Consider the following 19,616-nt stretch of genomic DNA (forward strand, 5'->3'; position numbering starts at 1 on the left):
TTGGATAGTTGACAGCTAATCGATTAATCGTTCTCTATGTTAAATGAGAAACTTCAAAAAGGGAGGAGAGTTTAGGTTTCCCTTCAGTTATGGATTCCAAACATTTCCTATTTAATTCCCATCTGTAAAAGCTCTGTCTGGCTTTTCTTTGATCAAGTTCAGTATGTTGTTGAAAAGGGTGTACAACTGTTACTGGCTCTGTCAAAAATGCATTAAAAAATTACATTGGGCATGTTTTACATTTTTATTGTGTGAGTCAAAAGTACTGCATGTTTAAAATACCTTCTGAGAACAGTTCATTCACAGCAAATACTACTCCCCCCCTGCAAACTGATTTACAAATGGATCTGTTTTTGAAATGCAGTCCCAGGTTTGTTATTTTTTAATTAACCTGTAAACAATCTTTTAAAGACAAACTATTGGCAATAACAAAATAAATGTACAACTACCTAAAACGTTTGAGACGGGTTAACAAAAGACTTAGAAGAATAGGATCAAATACATGGAAGCTGGAACAAAGTCCAGTATTTACTCTGTGTTGAGCCTTTATGGACCGTGTTCCTCAGAAACTACAAGAAAAGCGACAGCGGTTTTCCCTCCATTTTCACTCAGTACATACTCTCAAGCGCCCTAAGCTAGAGGGACGTACCCCTCTATGCAGAGCATCAGGGTGCATGTGATGAAGTACAGGCATTAAAAGGAATGCATGTTTGACAGTATTGGCGAGAGTCGGAGCAACTGAGAAAACAGAAAGAGGACATCTATGGAGCATCTAACTGTTCCAGAAGAGTTCTTCTCCTCTTCTCTAGCTCTCCTTCACTCAATTCACTACCCGAGGTGTCCCATCCTCCCTAAAGGGAATAAACAGCCATTGGTCAGTTATGGTACATTTATCTGCAGTAATATACATTTTCTTCAACAGATCATCTGAACCTTTAAGGAAAGAGTAACTTGTTGGGATTAAGACACACCTCTTCTTTAGCTGGTTTCCTCTTAGGAGATTTCTGTTTAGATTCACCACGAGTTTTCCCTCTAGACTTATCATTCTCTTTATCCTTGTCCTTATCTCGTATCTTTCGGTCCTTCTCTCCATCGGATTCGGGTGAAGCCTGCAAAGTGAAAAGGTGAGTGAGTACAAATCCATTCAACTGGTATGCTCAAATACTGCAGGGGACACTGAAGGACAGAAGCAAGAGCTGCGTTTGGAATAAATCACTTTGGAAGTTAATAAGGGACCCTGGTTTGCCATAACCTGGTGATGAACAAACTAAGAAGACTAAAAGAAGAAGTGCACATCATTTCATTTATTATTAAATATTTGAGTTGTTATATGACAACTCAGCAATCGCAGAAGCCTTTATTGACTGGTCTGTACATGCAGGTGAGTGAATACTGCTTAGTGCAGAGACGGAAAGAGACACAGATTTTACTGTACAACTCTTCAAACTTACAGACTTGTGTCGTCTCTTCTTTCCCTTTTTCTTGTGTTTCTTGGATTTTTTGTAACTTCTCTCTGTGGAAATTAATATACAACAATCACAATTAATTGGAATACACAATCTATTAGCTGACTGGAGGGCAGTTTTGATTTTCAGGGTTGTCTGTTAAACAATGATGGCACTGAATAGTGCTCAGAATATACTAATTATCTCTGAGGAGGCTGTCTATCAGAGGGGACACTGACCAGATTCTCCTGAGGAAGAATGCTCAGATGGAGATTTTGAAGTTGAACGTTTCTTCTTTTTAGAGTGATACTCATCATCCTCAGATTCAGATCCCTACAAAAAGGAGACATTGTCAACACTTACCAACCTAGCAATGTGTTTTTGTCTTTGTTGGGGGAAATCTCAGGGTACACTTACTGAGCGAGAACGGGATCTTTTCTGTGGTGCTTCTTGGATTTCTTCGAGTGTTTCTTGGTTTTAGAGTGATGATGCTGGCACTCATGCTGCAGAAAGAGAACTCAACTACAACCTCATGCAATACTGTACAAACTGTGCAGACCAAAGCTCAATTAAACCAAGTGTAATAAAGCACTCGTTCTATAAGCCATATTTCATAAATAACTCACAGGATAAATCCCCTTAGCATCACTTTACCTCCAAAACATGCATAAAATCTTTGAATATCCTTTTTCTCTCAGACTCCAAGGTAATGTCCTCGAAGGCAGGCTCCTTCAGGAATCTCTCCCTCACCTTAATCGAAAAGGGGGGGGGTGTTAAAGCATTCAGTGAAAAATATTTTGCTATATAGCGACAACTACCTGGCTTGTACATTATAAGATTAAAGACTCCGTCCTAAATTTAACAGCACATACCCCTTCCCATGAAGTATCAGGCTCAAGAGGGGGTGTGGCCTGTTTGAGCATGCTCTTGAAGGCTGCCTCTTTCCTCTTCATCTTCCTGGCCTCCTCCTTTTCTCTCTCCCTCTCTCGTGCCTCTGCCTTTTCGAGTAACTACATGCACACCAGGGATAGCAAGGCAAACATATTAAGACAACCAGTAAAGTTACTGTAAAAACATGATACAAACAACTAGCTATAATCTGTGCTACAAGTTTAAGGATATGATGCACACCAGCCATCTAAAACTGCTCATAACAGTCATCTACATTTTACATACTAGTAAACCATCAGTTTGCAGTTCAGTAGAAAAGACATACTTACACTATTGAAGGCTAGTTTGATGTTGCCTGCATCCAGTGTAGTGGCTCTCTTATCTGAACTGATCACTGAGCCAAAATCCTCAAAGCTAGTGCTGATCTCCACCAGGAAGCCCTTATCCTGCAGAGAGAATTTATCCATTAAATCCAAGCAAGGTTTTATAACTTGAATTTGATATCTGTGCACAGACCGTTATACCCAGATTAATCTTAGTGCTGGCTGTACAGTTTGAAAAGTGAAACTCCTTTTTTTCGCTCTAGAACAGTCATACAGGATCTCAGAGACGTACTTGAACTGGGACAAAACTTTGTTTATTAAACACTTTATTAAATATAAAATGTATACTGTATAAAAGCTTTTGCAATGGCAACTGCACCTTTAAGATGTCCTTGATGATTCTCTTCTCATCATGGTATCGGGCTTTCAGATCTTCCACATAGAATTTGAACAAGTCCAGCGGTGTAGAGCCTGAGGAATGGACAAACGAGATCTTCTACAGCAGGGTTGGGCAATAAGACAAGATTTTACTCTTATAATTAAATTATAAGATTTTATTCTTATTTTACTCTTATTTAGTTTACACTAAAACTAATAATTCTGCTCCCTCTATAATGTAAATCAACTAGTCAGTGTTCTACAAGTACTGGCAATATCCACATGTTCCGAAAAGCACACTGTATTGTGACAATTTATCATAATATATGATGTTTTCTTGTCCCGCCCCATTACAAATAAAGCATAATTAGTTTAATTAGATTTACTGCAGCACAGTATGAGACAGACACTTTCTGCAGTCTTAAAGGATTAAGTCTAAGTAATTAGTTAATGAATTAAAGAGTGATACTAGTGAGGTGTGGGCAAAAAGGGCATATCAGATCTTAAACATCAATTTTTAAATTTACTTTAATGTCCTGCTTGGGCAAACTATCAAATTTCACACATGAACATGTGGCAAGTAAGAGCATGAGGGCATCAAGTTTCCTCAGTTTCTTCTACTTGTGAAAATTGAAAAACCTGAAGTGCTGCCTTGCAAGTAAATGCAAGTTATTCAGGTATTCCTTGTATTATTGAAAACTTAGTACGTGTCTGAATGAGAGACAGTTGCGCGTTTTCCGATCTAGTTGCCGTAACATAGCAGTAAAGCAGGAATAGCAAGTGGCGTGTGTCTGTGTCCATTTCTGACCTGGTTGTCCCAGCATACTGGCAAAGCGTATGTCTGCACTAATGGTTGGATACATCTCCATCCATGCTGACATGGAGTGCAGCTGTCCATGATCGTGCAGCTCATCCAGAAATTTCTACACCCCACACACACACACACACACACGGTGCACAGATGCACACAGGACACAAAAAACATCTGTTTACTTTTGCCAAATAAATAAATAAATATGTAAATAAATAAATAAATAAATAAAATCACCTTCACAGTCACCAACTCAAATGACAAATGAACTGTGAATAACTGAGATGGCTGATTATAACGCAGCAGATTTTAAGGTTCACTGGAATAACTACAGCAGCCAGGTGCTTTCAAGCAGTGAATTAGTGATCCAGCCTTAATTTCTGTTATTGTAATACAAAGCTGTTTCTGCATAAAAACATCCTTACTTTGGCCACACCAAATGCAATGACTTGTGATTGATGAGTGTGTCACCTGGAAGGCCTCTCTGTTTTTACGCTGCCTTCGTCTCTCTCTCAGCAAGCCCTTCTGTTTCTCCTCTTCCTCTTCTTTCTCCAGAGTTCGAATGTGCTCCTCAAAACAGATTAGAGCATCTTCCTTATCCATGTCTGCCAGAAAGGGGAGAAAAGGCTTTATACTGCCGATGCCTCCTCAGACCCTGTATTTTAGAATACTCAAAAATGAAAAATGAACACTGACAGATGCCTGTTCTACACATCATGATGACAATGACCCTTTCAGAGCATGAAATAATCCCTGGGTCGAAAAAAGAAATATAGTTTGAAGTAGCTGTTGGTGGGCAGTGACATTGTTTACTACTTGGATTCACATGGATCTGCATTACTGCTGTACTAGAGTTTTTAGGATCATCTGCCCCTGTGTTACTTACGATTGGTCTGTTTGCACATCAAATCGTCCCTGTCAGTCAACATAGCCATTTCTTGGCCATGCTGAGCAACAAAACCTAAAAGATTGTCTGGCAAAAGTTAGCTATTGAGAATGTCAAACCTTGGATTCAATTGTAACACACAAGATTGATACATACTGATTTCTTTTTTGTCTCTTTGGTCCAAGGCATCACAGATCCAATTTCAAAATAGTAACTTTTTTTTCAAGAATGTAGTTTATTGGCAAATTCTACAGTAGATTACTCATGCTCATTTGTATTCCAAACCATCAAAGGTACAGTGCATAGCTTTAGAAAACTGAGTTTGTATTCATACTCTGAAGCTCTTCATCCTCAGCAAAGGTAGGATTGTCCAGAAGGTACTGCTGAGCCTCAGACCAGGTGGTGCGGTACGTGACATTGGCCATGTTATCCAAAATATTCTTTAGTGCCTCCCAGTTTCGCTTCCTCAGCTGCTTGGCTTGCTCCTACAATGAGGAAAGAGAGTTGTAGCAGAGCAAACCTGATATGACACAGTATAGTCAGAGGCTACAGCACACTATTTGCCAGCATCAACTAATCCAAAACACCACAAATGTCCATATACTGTACATTCATTAACAAAAAAGTCTGTTCTTAATCATAATGGTAATAAATATAATAAATTAAAATAATCATGACAACAGAAAAAAGGCACAGATTACCTAGTTTATCAAGTCATTTTCTATATTCAGGAAAACTATAGTACTTAAAGCATACCTTCTCCTTCTTGGCCAAGTAGAAGAGCACATCTTCATAGATCTCCAGTCTATCTCGCTCTGGAACACAGCTCCACACCTCCAGATCCCCAAACATCTGCTCTGCTTTCCTAACACATACATACGAGATTACTGCCTGAGAAACACATTTGTTACTGCAGTACTCTACTTCACCCAAAGGAGGAAGCAATGAACCACAAATTGAGCTCTAATTTATGGAATACTACACTGTACAGGGTATGTTGGGAAAAATGGATACTACAGTGTGGAACTCACACAGTCCAATAAGAAAAACTCTTAGAAGACCCATAATGTCATAGATGGTTAATTATATTAAAAAAAAGTAAAGTGAAAACAATAACCTCCAGACATCCCCCAAAAATATATACCCCAAAAGTCCATCAAAACGGAAACTTCACACACACTATTACCTGAACTGACAGACTTTAACCAGAACAGAATGTTAGTGTTTCCTTGGAAACAAGAAATAAGGGGTCTGCCATTTGGGCTTTTGAACGTTTGACACTTCCCATGATTTGTACAGCCATTTGACATGTTATTGATGCCTGTAGCCACAGGGGACCTAAATATGTGATTTCTTTCTAACTATGTTGACATTGTGGCAATCAAAGGATACCCAATGAATAACATTCCAATGTCCAATAACTGACTAAGATTTCTTTCATTTTCCATATAAATTTGGGTGGTCCTAATCTTATCCAACCACCAAGGCTGATGCGGCTCGTCTGTAGAGGTTATTGTGCTAAATTTTGTTATTGTGATGAGCAACGCTTTTGTGAGCATGTCATGGTTATCGTCCATACTTACATAACACTGATTTTAATAAAACATGCATTCGATAAGAGCATACATTGACCTGTTTAATTGAATTGTGTAATATTGCTTGTGAAATGCTAAAAACAATTCTACAAACTATTTTAACCTCTAAAAGAATAAAGATGGGGATTTTTAAATGTGGCTCTACTACTGTATTGAATCTACAATAAAATATTGTGATGCGCATCATGTATCATGAAAAGCGTAGTGATATAATGTTGGCACATAATCACATGCCTCTACTTGTTCTGCCTGGAAAACTTTAATGAAACTATGCACTCCACAAGGTCTCACTCTCTTCAGCACCAAACACCTAGTAAGCACAAGCTCACTACCAATAGCTAACCTAGCAAGCATTAGCAAGCTAGCTCATCATGTCGTCTGATCATTTCTAGGATACAAATCCAACAGTGATTAGAACCTTACCTTCTATAAAAGCATCACCATATACAGCTGGGTGTTTTTAGTGAGCCATGACCATAGCACCATCTATAACACCACCTGCGTATCCACTGCTGTTTCTCAAGTCTAATCTGCAAAGTTACCTTTTTTTTTTTAAAAAAACAGTGTTGTTATATTTATATCAATTTTTTTCATTCAAACTCTACTGGATGTTTACTATAACAGCATATTTTAGTATCATGCAAACATTTATGTATTATACTATGTTGCCTACGACTTTAAGGCAAATGGGAAATGCCATGGTTCAACTCCAGTCTACCTGCCCTGCATTTTTCAGTGTGCTCTGTTTCAACTCAACTGATTCAGCTCATAAACTGATTATCAAGCATTTCATGAGTTGGATCAGGTGTGTATGAACAGGGAATCTATGTAACTTTGGTGAAGTTAGTGGGTCCTATGACTAATGGGCAAATCTAATTATCATAGCTCCCTATAGATACACATCCACACAGTTCTTACTTGTATCTGGTAGTGGAGGTCATTTTCTCATGGTTCTCCAGGAAACGTTGGAACGTCTCTTTGGACTCTTTGTATTTGATCCTGGCCTCCTCTTTCTCTTCCTTCTCCGTCTGAACCTTGTAAGCATTAAAGGCCTGTTTCTTCTCACTCAGCTTGGGCAGGGCACTGGCAGCACACAAAGAGGCAAGCATTACACAAACAAGAAGGGGACAGAGCTACACTACTACTCAATACTACTAATACTACTACTACTACTAATAATACTCAAGCAAGAAACATTAACAAGAGTTTTAGGCAGATAAATGTATATAATTAATTTCAGATTCTCAATTAACTGAAAATCTTATTGGCCTGGGAGTTGTGGAGAGCCATACCTATAGCGAGGGTCATTAATGATCATCTTCATAGCTTGCTCCCAAGATGCATTCGAGGAGACACCCTGCAAATAGGAACATGGAGCAGTGCTTACTAAACGCAGCATAGCTGTGATGCAGACCAACATATCACATCAGATATGAACCAAACAAATTTCCCTTTTGCTTTGTCAAATTAGACTTTCCTAAGGGCACTTGCCAATTTAGATGCATAATGTGGTTTAAAAATAAACATTTTAAAACACATTTCTGGTGTCGCTAAAGTCATGAATTATGAAAGAGCTTAATAATCTACAGAAGAAAGTGTTAGAGTTAATGCATCAGTTTGTGCAGATGTGTGTAAAAAAAAAAAAAAAAAAAAAAAAGAAAGAAAAACCTTTGCCAAAAAGCCTCACTCTGACAGTAAGAAGGTCCAGGTGATGCATTCTCTTAATTGTGTGGTGGGTAGAGCAAGCTGAATTGTCTTAATTGCACAGTAGGTGCACAGAGCAGCTGCAGGACACAGCCATAATTCACAGAAATGCCAGCAGCTTACGCAAGTGGCCTTTTTAGATTCCTTCCCCATGCCTCAGACAGAGCAGAGACAGGAAAGAGAAAAAGAGAGCATGGGATAGAAATGATGCCTAGGGAGAGTGAGATTGTCAAATACACAAATTGGGGAGAAATTCCTTCAACCATTTCTGTCACATCTTGAAAACGCTGCTCACTGGAGCATGCTACTGTATGGTTTTTCCTCAAGACTCCAGGCACCTAATCACACAGGCGCAGCAATTAAAGAGCACTCAAGAAAAGCAGGCAGGAGCCTCTGAGGACAGCTTTGTGCGCCAAATTAAAACATGCTAAATATAGAGCCACACCCAGGTGGCCATCTCTCCAACCAATACAATATCTGTACCACCATGGGAGGGGGGAGAAAGAGCACAGGAACAAGTCCATGTGTGAGAGAAACACAAGGAGAGACAGATGCTTAGCTTTTGTTCAAAACAAATTCACATGTCCAGGGGACGCGAACGAAAGAAAAACGTTCTGATCACTGAGAAAGAAAAAAAAATAAAAAGAAAAAGAAAAATCTGCAGGAAGAGAGACAAGTATGACGCAAACAAGGGAGACCCAACCTTCTCCTTGAGCAGTTCTTTGAAGGCCTGCTTCGCCTCCTCTTTGGTGTTCCACTTGTATACTTTCTTCACCAGTTCCGGCCTCTCTTCTTTAGATGTATCGTTACTGTGGAAACAGGACAGTATATAGGTGACATTTCCATTACAATTAAAGTTCAAAAACACCTTTTCGTCAAGCATGCTGTACTTTGATGTGCCGAAGGCACACTTTGTTGAAACTTGGCAGAGTGCAAGAAATCCCTTTCAACCACAGTGGCCTTGATACACAGTCAATTTGAGCTGAGAGGAAGGTTCACTCCAGGGCCACACTGGAGAAGCCTGGGGAATACTGATATTTTACCACACTGCTATCCTGGATTACAAGCAGGTCTTAGATTCACAAAGTTAGCTGGGTCTCGGTCTCACAATGATTTTCCCCCCACTATTCTCACCTGTCTTTCCTGTTTGCGTCGATGCCCCAGCCACAACACTTTACATTTTGGTGACTAAAAAAATTCAGAGGCTGCATTTTAACCAACTATCAGACAAGTTACATTTTCATACCTTCACAAATACCCACCATTAATTAAAGGAAAAAAAAAAAAAAACAGACTAGGGCGACTTTTCAACCTCTTGCATAAATCCAGAGCCTGTCTACTCATACACAGAACTAGCTGCTGCATCAAATCAAAAGATTTTGGTCAATTGTTTCACTGGCTTGATGGCTAGAGTTCACTTTTGTCTGCCCCTACATTGTGTGTTAGGCCCGTAACAATTAGTCACCAAAAGTCGACAATGTTAATCATGAAAAAATGTTGACATTTCTCTTACAGGCAATTATTTTGACAAATTGCAATACACTACAGGAGCACTGGGGCGGCAGGACTTTCATTGTCTCATTGTGCTATAAAAGAACAAATGGTTTGTCACACAGACAGAGCTTAACATATTAGTCAATTAGTCAAACCATAGTTGATTAATTCACTAGTACAAATAATCTGTGGTTGCAGTCCTATGGTGTATTGGCTCAGCCTGTGTGCATGCATCTATGTCAGTGTGTTATCTAGCCTACATGTTCATGATCTATGTGTCTACATGTATGCACATTACCTGGCTGGTGTCTCAGTGCTGGGCGCGTCATCAGTTGAAGTCATGGCTGCATCACTGCTGACCTCAGTCCCTTGCACGGGCATCTGAGACAGCTGTTCTTCAGCAGCAGCAGCAGCAGCAGCAGCAGCAGCAGCAGCAGCAGCAGTTGCCATGGCAGCATCAGCCTCAGCGACAGCAGCCATAGCGACCGCCGAGTCTGTCTGAGATGTGAGAGCTGGGGTGGTGCCAGGAGCAACAACGTCCGCGTTCCTGATAGAAATACAACACCAGCACAGCTACTTATTAAAGCCCATCAGGCCCACACAGAGGGAGGACTGCATGTCAAGAAGTAACTTCAAAAGATTAAGATGGAGGATTCCTTACCCATTCTCCTCTGCTTTTATCATTGCTGATGAACAAGGGGAAAAACAGGGATATCAGAACATGAACACTAAAGCAGACTTGCAATCAAGGAACACACTGGTAGCAACAAGATCAACTCGTTATAATAAGACAAAGTTTAAAAGAATCCATAGTATGTGCATTTAAATTAATTAAATTATGTTTAATTAAAACAAGACCATGTGTTATGTTAGGCCAGGTGTACTACACAAATTCCTTTACTGGACTCTTCCAACACATTTTGAGAATCAGAAACAAATTTCCAGGTCATGATTTCAAGACACTCTGTGTACAGTTTCGTGTCAGCTTGGCCATTCATAGTAAAAATGCTATACCAGTTCTCACTGCAGAACAGAAAGATATGCACCTTTCCCAACATACTAATCCAAAAAGCACGAACAAGCCTGGTCCAGTTTCAGCTTTGTTTGGGTCACGTAATAACAGGGAGACTTGGAATGTTGAATGTCTGGAGCTGAAACTTTTTGTGTGTGCGATGTGATACTCTTTGCCTTATCATCTTGTGCGTGCACCCTCACAACAAACAAAACATGATAAAAATGGCTTGATGTGTGTGATGCTTTCCATTTTAGAGCTCTTAAGATAGTGTGTGCTTGCCTGGCTTCAGTCATTAACCACAAATAATATTATTTATCTAAATTGAACATTGGCCAGATTTCTGATTCTTAAGTCTATCAGACACACCTCTGAGTGAATGGAGGTCAGGATATTGCTCCATGCTACCAAGATTTTCTGTGCCCAGTACATGCCTTCTATTCCGCAACATCACTTTCATCCTTGTGTTAATCAAAATCCTAAGAAATGGTTTGTAAAGCCAGACCTACCTTCCAAATCTTCTAGCTCTTTAGGCTTTGTCCAGCGAGACTCTTTAGTCTGAGAATTGTAGTAATATGGCTTCCCAGTGTCAGACTTGTACTCTTTCCATGGGCATTTAGACAGCATTTGCTGCAATGGAGTAAAATAATTCTGTGTTAGTACAAAAGTACTTGGCGCAAATGGCTTGTCTGTATGAAGGGAAACCATTGTATGTATTTTTGAGGGGCCCAGCTGTATGCAAACATTCATCAAAAAGCACCCTGGTCAAATTACATTTTGTTGATTTTGAAGTGACAATAAGTACACTTTCTCTACAAAGCATACACCTCTGCACATTTTAATGTATATCGACTGTTCACTTTAATGTATACTGACTGTATATCGACTGTTTACGATTTGCTGAGTTTACCATACTGGAAAAAAATACAACACAAAATATAAAGTGTGCCATAATGTTTGCAACATTTAAAGCTACATGACACGTAAGTTTTAGGGATTTGGAGCTTTCTGTAATGCTGGTTGTGCTTCAGACCCCTTCACTAAATGACTGAATCTGATGACTGCAAGCATGTTTAGAGAGTATTGAAAGACAATGCAGTCCAACCTTGGTGAAAAACCTTTAATGTCTTTTGAGGAAGAAAGCAAATTATCTACTACCATCATATTTTCATCACTATAATGTTTATTTGCATTTGAGATCTTAACAGGCTTTTTTAACCTCTTTTAAAGAGCTTTGCCTAGCACATCTCATGGTAACAGCATGACTAAATTCAACTCACAATGAATTGAACCAAAGCAATTAGTTTTAAAAGCATTAGAAGAGAAGCAGTCCTTAGCAATGAATTTACCTAGTCTACTTACAGCTCTGCAGATAGATTTTTGGACAGACACTTCAAGGAAACAATATGCCCTTTAATTCACACTACAGTCAGGGAAATATTAAAAAGAATGCAAAAAGGCAAATCTGTTCGAGAAATAGCAATAAACTGTATTTTACAAAAACTCACCATAAAGCCTTATATAATAAGATCTGATAGAAGAGTAGAAATCAATAAAGGAGAAAGGCAGAAAGAAACAGAGAGAGAGGTTTTAGTTTGACTTCTCTTTACCTCAGCAGGTGATTTGAGTTCATCTGGTTTTTCCCAGGTAGATTGCTTGGTCTCAGTGTTGTAGTAGTAGGTCTTTCCATCCAGAGATTTATGCTCTGTCCACACTGATTTCTGCAAGGATTGATATGCAGTGAGTTTCAAGTGTCATAAGTGGCTTCACCAACTAGCTTAAACAAACACTTGAAACTAAATGAATGGCTCCACATATGTTTTTCCCTACTTTTTCATCTTTTTATAATAATGCTGAATATGTAGCAATGTTGTATTCTGACCTTTTTTGGCTGATCATCTGGGGAAGAATCATTTGCTGCTGTGCTCTGCAAGAACAGTAATAAACATTATAAAGGGGGGGCACACGGCAAATCAGTTATTTGACTCATAGCAGAAAAACTGCAACCTAAATATCAATAAAAGTTACAACCGAAACAATATTTGAATGTAACTCACAGTAGTTCCCGGTGCAGCAGCTGCTAAAAGCACAGGTTAAAAAACAGCACAAATTAAGAAATAATAATGGCATTATGTCTGTAACATTTATATTTTACTTCCAAGATTAATTAGAATGTCTTACCGTTATCCACAGGGCTAACACCAGGCTATGACAAAGAAAAAACGAGAGGGGAAAAAGAATATATATACAAAAAGGTTAAAAAGAATGCATTCGAAACATGAAACAGGTATACATGTCAGCATGACCACCACTTTCAGCCTGAGACATGACTGTGAGCTATAACAACATCTATAGTACCCTTCTCTACCTACAGCAAGAAGAGCATATGACAGCAGCACAGCATATGACAGTAAGTTTAGAATCTGCCTGTAGTTGCACAACTGCTTCTGATGCTTCAAATAGGAGGATGGTAACTGACCCAGCCGGAGTCTCAATTGGTTCATAATAATGCTTTATTCTAGTTTCTAGAAGCATTCCGTACATAAATATCAATTGTATACAGTTTAAAGGTTCTAAATTTGGGGACTGTGTGATTTTTATCAAATCAGCACTTTGGCTGAATCACAACTGAATAGATACAAACAAAAAATAAGCTTAGTACAGTGTTTCTCAATCCTAGTCCTGGACATTAACATTACTGTGATAATTAGATTATGATACATATTTCTGATTATACAACAGTTAGCTCCAGCGACACATGTTGATATTTCACCATAACATCACAGGTTTTTCACAAACACTAGCACTCCGCTGAGACACCGTTGCTAAGCAATGACTTTGACAGCTGCGGGAGACGCTCAAGCCATTTGATTGTTTTTACTTCTTACTACTTACTTTATTTATTTAAATGTTGTATAAAAGCAATAGAACACTCAAGGTCCTGTGTTATTTTGAATAACATCACGACAGCGATTATCTCGCCTTCGACTCGTGCCTGTGATCAAATCATAGCCATGATGTTATTTCACAACAACACACCCCCCTGTGTTGTATAGCTTAAGTATATCGTAGGTATCAGCCAGAGTAACCACTTTTGGTTTCAAAAATACTGCTTAGTTACTACATTTTGTTCATTGTAGCTTGTTTGCAACCCTCTAATCTTAATACTGTGATAAATATTGTGTCAAATATCATGCCTTCAAGTATAACGATGTTATGCATTTGTCATAACTGCAAGTGCTCTAAATGATAAGTGGTGTTCTTTGAGTTTAAAAGATTCCACGTTCCCAAATCAAAAGAGGAATGCAATGAATCACAAGCTCAAAATTAGATTTTTTTTACTCTAAATAAACTAATCAGCTGTTTAATACAGTTATTTTCAAGTTTAACAATTAATATCCATTTAACCATAAAGAGCCTTGCCAAGTCACTGCTTGTAAAAAAATACAATGATGCAACTATAATAGTATATCCCTTCATAAATGTAATTTTCTACCTGGAAATCTTCACTACACAACAGCATAATCATTTCACAAACACTCCTACATCCAAAATTGATAAACGTCTTAAACAAAAACGCATCAAAATTCAAAAACAATGGACTACAGATGTAGAGCATGTTGCTCTTTTTTTAATGTGGTACACTGTGATGTAAAAATAATCTAAAATGGACTGAAAGATCTTCAGGAGTAAATTTAGTTCATTATGGTAATTCTAACGATGCCAGTTGTCAAGATCCGTTTTTAACCGTGCTACTGGCTGGTGGGAAATGTGTGATGGCAGCTACTTTACCGGTCCTGTTGGTTGAATCGTTGCAGCTGGCATACGCGGTGGCATCATCATCCCAGGCATCATAGGTGGCATCATGCCTGGCATCTAATAAAAGAAATTCATGAAAAATTAATCTGGGCTGCTAATTTCTCTCCAGTGTGGCACAGGGTATTAATACACAGTGTGAGACCAGGGAGAGTGCGAGCATAACCGTGTGTGTGTGTGTGTGTGTGTGTGTGTGTGTGTGTGTGTGTGTGTGTGTGTGTGTGTGTTTGTTAGCCCCCTTTTTGAAGTGCGAAGCTACAGCCTGTGCAATGCGAAGAAGCAGAACTCCTAATCTGCAGCTCCACAGCACCTCCTGGGCTCAACACTTACAACCAACACTTCCAGCATAACACCTTCTGATTGATCAAATTTCCCCACATACACAGGTGGGAAAGAAGCCTTCAGTCATCTACCAAAATTGCAGTGGCAGACATTAAAGTAAAAATAGAGCAGTCACTATTAAATCTCATTTGTACTGATCCAGATGTTAATGTAGGCAATGTTACTTTCATGTGCAGAACACCATGTCCTCTCCTAGCTTTCCAATGTAACTGTTCTCACAATAACATCCTATCGTTACTCATAAGTTAAGATCTCTGCAAATTTGTATCTCACCTTACAGGGTGTTGTCCTATCTCAAATTAGGAAATCCTACTCAGTCAATTAATCAATTGTGTTATTACCAACCTCGAACTGCAAAAGATAAAATGTTGTGAGCTATGCAACTTCCTAATAAACACCCACATATTGAACTCAATTTTCACATTTTTGTCATCAGTTTAATACTTTATTCCTCAATATTAACAAATGCAGGTAAGGAGAGGGAATTGGATAGAACATGTCTGTCTGATTTTTTTAACTGCAAATTTAAAAATAATACAAAAATTTAAAAATCAATAAATCCTAAATGAAACCAAATCTAACATTAATAAATATAACATATTAAACAGCATTAACTATGCAGTTAATGCCTCGTAAATTATTATACTGCCTGTCAGCTGACTAAAACCAATGGGCTTCATTCACCAATATCTTTTCTTAAGCTTTCTTTTAGGCTGTTTTTTTCTTAAATTTGTTCTTGAGAAAGATCCTAAGAAAACGTCTGTCAGATTTGTGTTCTTAAACTGCAGAATTCTTTGCACCTTTGTGCTCGAGCGCGTGTAGATTCTGTTCTTGCCCAAGAACAAATTCCAAATAAGAAAACATTGGCGGACGTCAGAATCTTCTTAAAAACGATGTGAGTGAGTTTTAAGAAGAAACTTCCTACGAACTGTTGGTGAACGAAGCCCATTAATATACTGTTTTAGTGTTAAGATGTTTCTGTAATACCACCCCTGTTGTCTTAAGTGCAAACACACTTAAGTGCCAGAGAGGGACAATGACTAGTTTAGTCACAAGACGACAAGTACAATGCAGTTTGCATGAAATCAATTGGAAAAAATATAACCAATATTTTGGGGGTAATTGAGAAAGTCTTAGAGCTGCAATGAGAGCCACTGTTTATTTAAAAATAAATAAATAAATAAATAAATAAATAAGCAAACAACAACATTAATAATAATAGGGAAACTTCATCTACGCATTTTAAGTTTAAGATTAAGATTAAGTGACCTTTGTTGGTCCCACAACAGGGAAATTTTTACCTCCGCATTTAACCCTTCCATGAAGTGAAACACCACATGCATACTAGTGAGCACACACACAATAGGAGGCTGTAAACACACTTGCCCAGAGCAGTGGGCAGCCCTATCCGCAGTGCCGGGGAGCAGTTGGGGGTTAGGTGCCTTGCTCAAGGACACCTCATGTATGTGTCATGTATTGTAGGCTCTGGGGATCAAACCGGCGACCTTCGTGTCACAAGGCTGGTTCCCTAACCTCCAGCCATTGACTACGCCCCCAAAAACGAGAAGGTCCCACCAACATATCAACTCTGATTGCAGGAGTCAGAGTCCAGATATGCTGACCATTACAACATTTTACTACAGTATTATTTCTTACCTGGGCGATAGGAGGACCTCCCATTGGGGGCATCATGGGTGGCATCATCCCTGGGGGCATGGGAGCCATGTTAGGCGGCCTTTGGGCCATGGGTGGCATTCCCATCGGTGGGAAATGAGGCGGCATTCCCGGCGGTCCCATCTTAGGAGGGAAAGAGACCCACATGTAAAAATACATGTGTTTATAAATTTTAGAATAGCCTCAAATTGTGATAGCAATGCCAAACAAAAACACATTCCAACACCAACTTACAAAAGGCGGGGGCATCCCTGAGGGTGGGACACCAGGAAAAGGTGGTGCTTGGCTTGGGCCATTATTACCATCAGCAGAGGACTGTCATGAACAAGAGAGCCCATACAATTACCACTGCAGCTATGATTAAGAGATGCTCTATGCTTAAGGTGAGTATAATACTGCTGTTTTTAAGCGTAACAGAGTCTTTAAAACAATGCATAGCCAAGTTTGGTGAAAAGGAAAGGTACATGTTTAGTATCTATCGTCAAGCCTGAGGTAAATTTCACCCCGGGCTTTTCCAAAACCTAAGACTATAACCTAGGTCAACTGTTATATTTCTTTACAGTGGAGAACACCGATTTATTTGCATTAAAAATAAAATGGGCGATGTTATGAGCTTTGGTAGCACAGACGTGACGTTAACGTTATTGATATTTCTGTCTCAAAGGAGCTAAGGACAGAACAGAGCCCAGCTAGTGGTCAAAAGGCTGACGAACCCAAGCTGTAGTTTCTATAACAACTTGGCCATGCTAGCGTTAGCTGAAACCACTGTTCATTAACGATCACTATTCCACTAAAATATTATTCACATCTGAACGAAGTTATAACGTTAGCCAACTTTGGTAGTTACTTATTCAAATCAGACCCCGCTGAGCGCTTTATGTCGGAAAGAGACCCCCACTGTGTATAGTTGGGAGCTAGCTAGCGTTAGCTAGGCTGCTAACTGACGGTAAATGTTAACGTTACTCAGTGAATGTTTCCAGTGGAATCGACTTTAGTGCCGTATTGCCACGGCAATTACTCCACGAAGGAAAAAAGCAACATTGCGATTTATAATGATGGAAATTAATGACTTAATTTAGCCAACCTAGCTGTCATACATACAGTTAGCAACAATAGTGCTGCTCTTCATCCTTTTGTGTGCTTAGAGCGTCTGCGTTCAGCCTGAACACGAGAACACAAACGGACATGAACACATAACGTTACTCCCCCACTCAGGAGCGACGAGCCAAGCCGAAATGCCCACAGTGAGTGACAGAAATGAGGGTCAAATGATCTCTGATGTTTGAATGAGGCAGCAGAGCGAGCGGTCGAAGCGCAGCGCAGGGCGCTAACGCAGACTCGCTCACTCTCACAGCAGCGCACGGTTAAACCCACCGCGCCGATCGCTCGCAGCGCCACTCTGAACAAACCAACCGCGAACAGTCCCCTTAACGCGATCCTGTACTGTTTTACAGCTCCAGCGTTCAACTATAGGACATTCTTTACATGTAGCGGTTTCATTTAACTCACCATGTTGACTCCACATTAGCAGCCCAACTTCTCCAGCACCACGCAATAAGCTCTCGTCTGATTGGATGTTTCCTTCAAATTGAAAGTTCAGGGAAATGAAGTGGTGCGTTAAGTTCCACCGCAATGCGCAAATAGTGCGCAGATTGCCAGTCTGACAGAGGCAGTTGGGGGTAGTTCATGGAACACCAAACTTCCCCCGCTTGTTTCTTTCTTGTCACACATTCTCTTGCTTGTTATGTTCCAAAAATTATGTCTCAATAATTTAGTAATTGGTTTCTTTGCATGTTCTAGCAAATCCTGTGTGTTCTTGTGCATATGTTGTCTTGCGTCCACACGTTGACAATGGCCTACTGCTAATCTTTCTCCCAAATATTAGACCTATACAGTGGAGCTGTGGACTTTTATGGCCCTTGCTTCTGAGAACTTTTTGAGGTCTCATGTTGTTTATTTTGAATCCCTGCAACAATCTCTGACAATGTTTCTAGCATTTTTATCTTTCTTGGTCTTCCAAATGATGGTAGAATCCATGTATCTATATTTCTGCCATTTCTCCTTTGCAGGCTTTACTGTTGGTAATGGTATCCCTATGTGCTTTGATATCGTGTTATACCCTTCATTAACACTCTCCCAAATCGTTATTATCTATTTTAGGTCTTTTGAAGTTTGCTTTTCTGATCCCATTTTAACTTGAATTTTCTCTTTATTGCTCACAAAAAGGACCTCCATGTGAGCTTGTTTAGTCAAATTTTGGCTTGCTTTCTTGAAATAGAGTGTTTAGTCACCTCAGTCACCTCAAAACTGCTGCTGACCTGGACATTACTGCTTTGACATCAAGGCAATGTGGTAAGCACTTTTCAACAGGGAAACATCTGTGATTGAACATGGACTGCTGTCTTGTAGGTACATTTTAAAACAGATAAATATTCAAAATGTATCATTCAGGGGTGACCAAATTGGTTTCTTTGCATGTTCTAGCAAATCCTGTGTGTTCTTGTGCATATGTTGTCTTGTGTCCACAAGGTTTGACCAAAGGGGGTGCAAACCTTTATACTCAACTGTATCAGCCCTAAAGGCATAGAAACAAAAGGCCTGTTTAATTCCAAGACCAGGTTCATTTAAAATGAATTAAGACTGTTTAGGTATATAAAACCACGCAAACATTATAATTAGACTTCCTCTGTGACGTGATTTGGAAAACTGTCTTGGAATAAAAAAGCCCAAACTTATTAGAAGTCAGTATTTGGAAACAGCCCAGCAGAAAAGTCCGTTTATAGCATAAAGTTGCGTACATGCCTGACTACACCACTTCACTGCACAGCTCTACTGCTGACAAGTGAATGAAAAGTACTGGTGATGAATTTGGATCCAAATCCAGCCAGTCCAGATCTCTCTTCTATCAGCTCAAACGTGAAGCTGGACCAAAATACCTCAATAGCACTTTTACCAAACACCCTGATGTGTATCATCAGTAAGGCACAAATTTTGAAACCACACACACTTTCACCTTTGTTTGGCCTATTTAGTTGTCTGTAGGTTGAAATGGTTGGAAGGCATTGTGGATAAGGTTCAGTCCTCCATCCTGGAAGGAACACCATTGCTGCACTAGAAATAATGCTTGTGCAAGACTCTTAACCTTACATTATGTTCCAATGTGAGTGACTCTGGATCAAAGCATTTGCTAAATAAAAGGTATCATCAATATGAGCTTATTTTAGCTAGCACGTTAGTTAAGCTTG

The 19,616-nt window shown here is 39.4% G+C and overlaps 1 protein-coding gene across 1 annotated transcript; it reads right to left on the bottom strand.

Annotated features, from left to right (window-relative positions):
• Nucleotides 1-230: 230 nt before the first annotated feature.
• prpf40a (PRP40 pre-mRNA processing factor 40 homolog A) lies at nt 231-17,946 on the bottom strand. The gene is given in 28 exon segments (XM_017692417.2): nt 231-851; nt 972-1,109; nt 1,452-1,513; nt 1,685-1,778; nt 1,863-1,885; nt 1,888-1,948; nt 2,100-2,195; nt 2,318-2,455; nt 2,666-2,782; nt 3,039-3,130; nt 3,846-3,960; nt 4,320-4,453; nt 5,069-5,219; nt 5,491-5,599; nt 7,248-7,412; nt 7,622-7,686; nt 8,737-8,842; nt 9,826-10,074; nt 10,189-10,213; nt 11,049-11,169; nt 12,150-12,260; nt 12,422-12,466; nt 12,597-12,619; nt 12,721-12,745; nt 14,332-14,415; nt 16,354-16,494; nt 16,606-16,686; nt 17,881-17,946. Coding segments are annotated over 28 exon segments (2,664 nt in total). The 5' UTR covers nt 17,884-17,946; the 3' UTR covers nt 231-761.
• Nucleotides 17,947-19,616: the final 1,670 nt, after the last annotated feature.

Source organism: Pygocentrus nattereri, chromosome 6 (assembly GCF_015220715.1).
Source record: "Pygocentrus nattereri isolate fPygNat1 chromosome 6, fPygNat1.pri, whole genome shotgun sequence".
Lineage (NCBI taxonomy): Eukaryota > Metazoa > Chordata > Actinopteri > Characiformes > Serrasalmidae > Pygocentrus > Pygocentrus nattereri.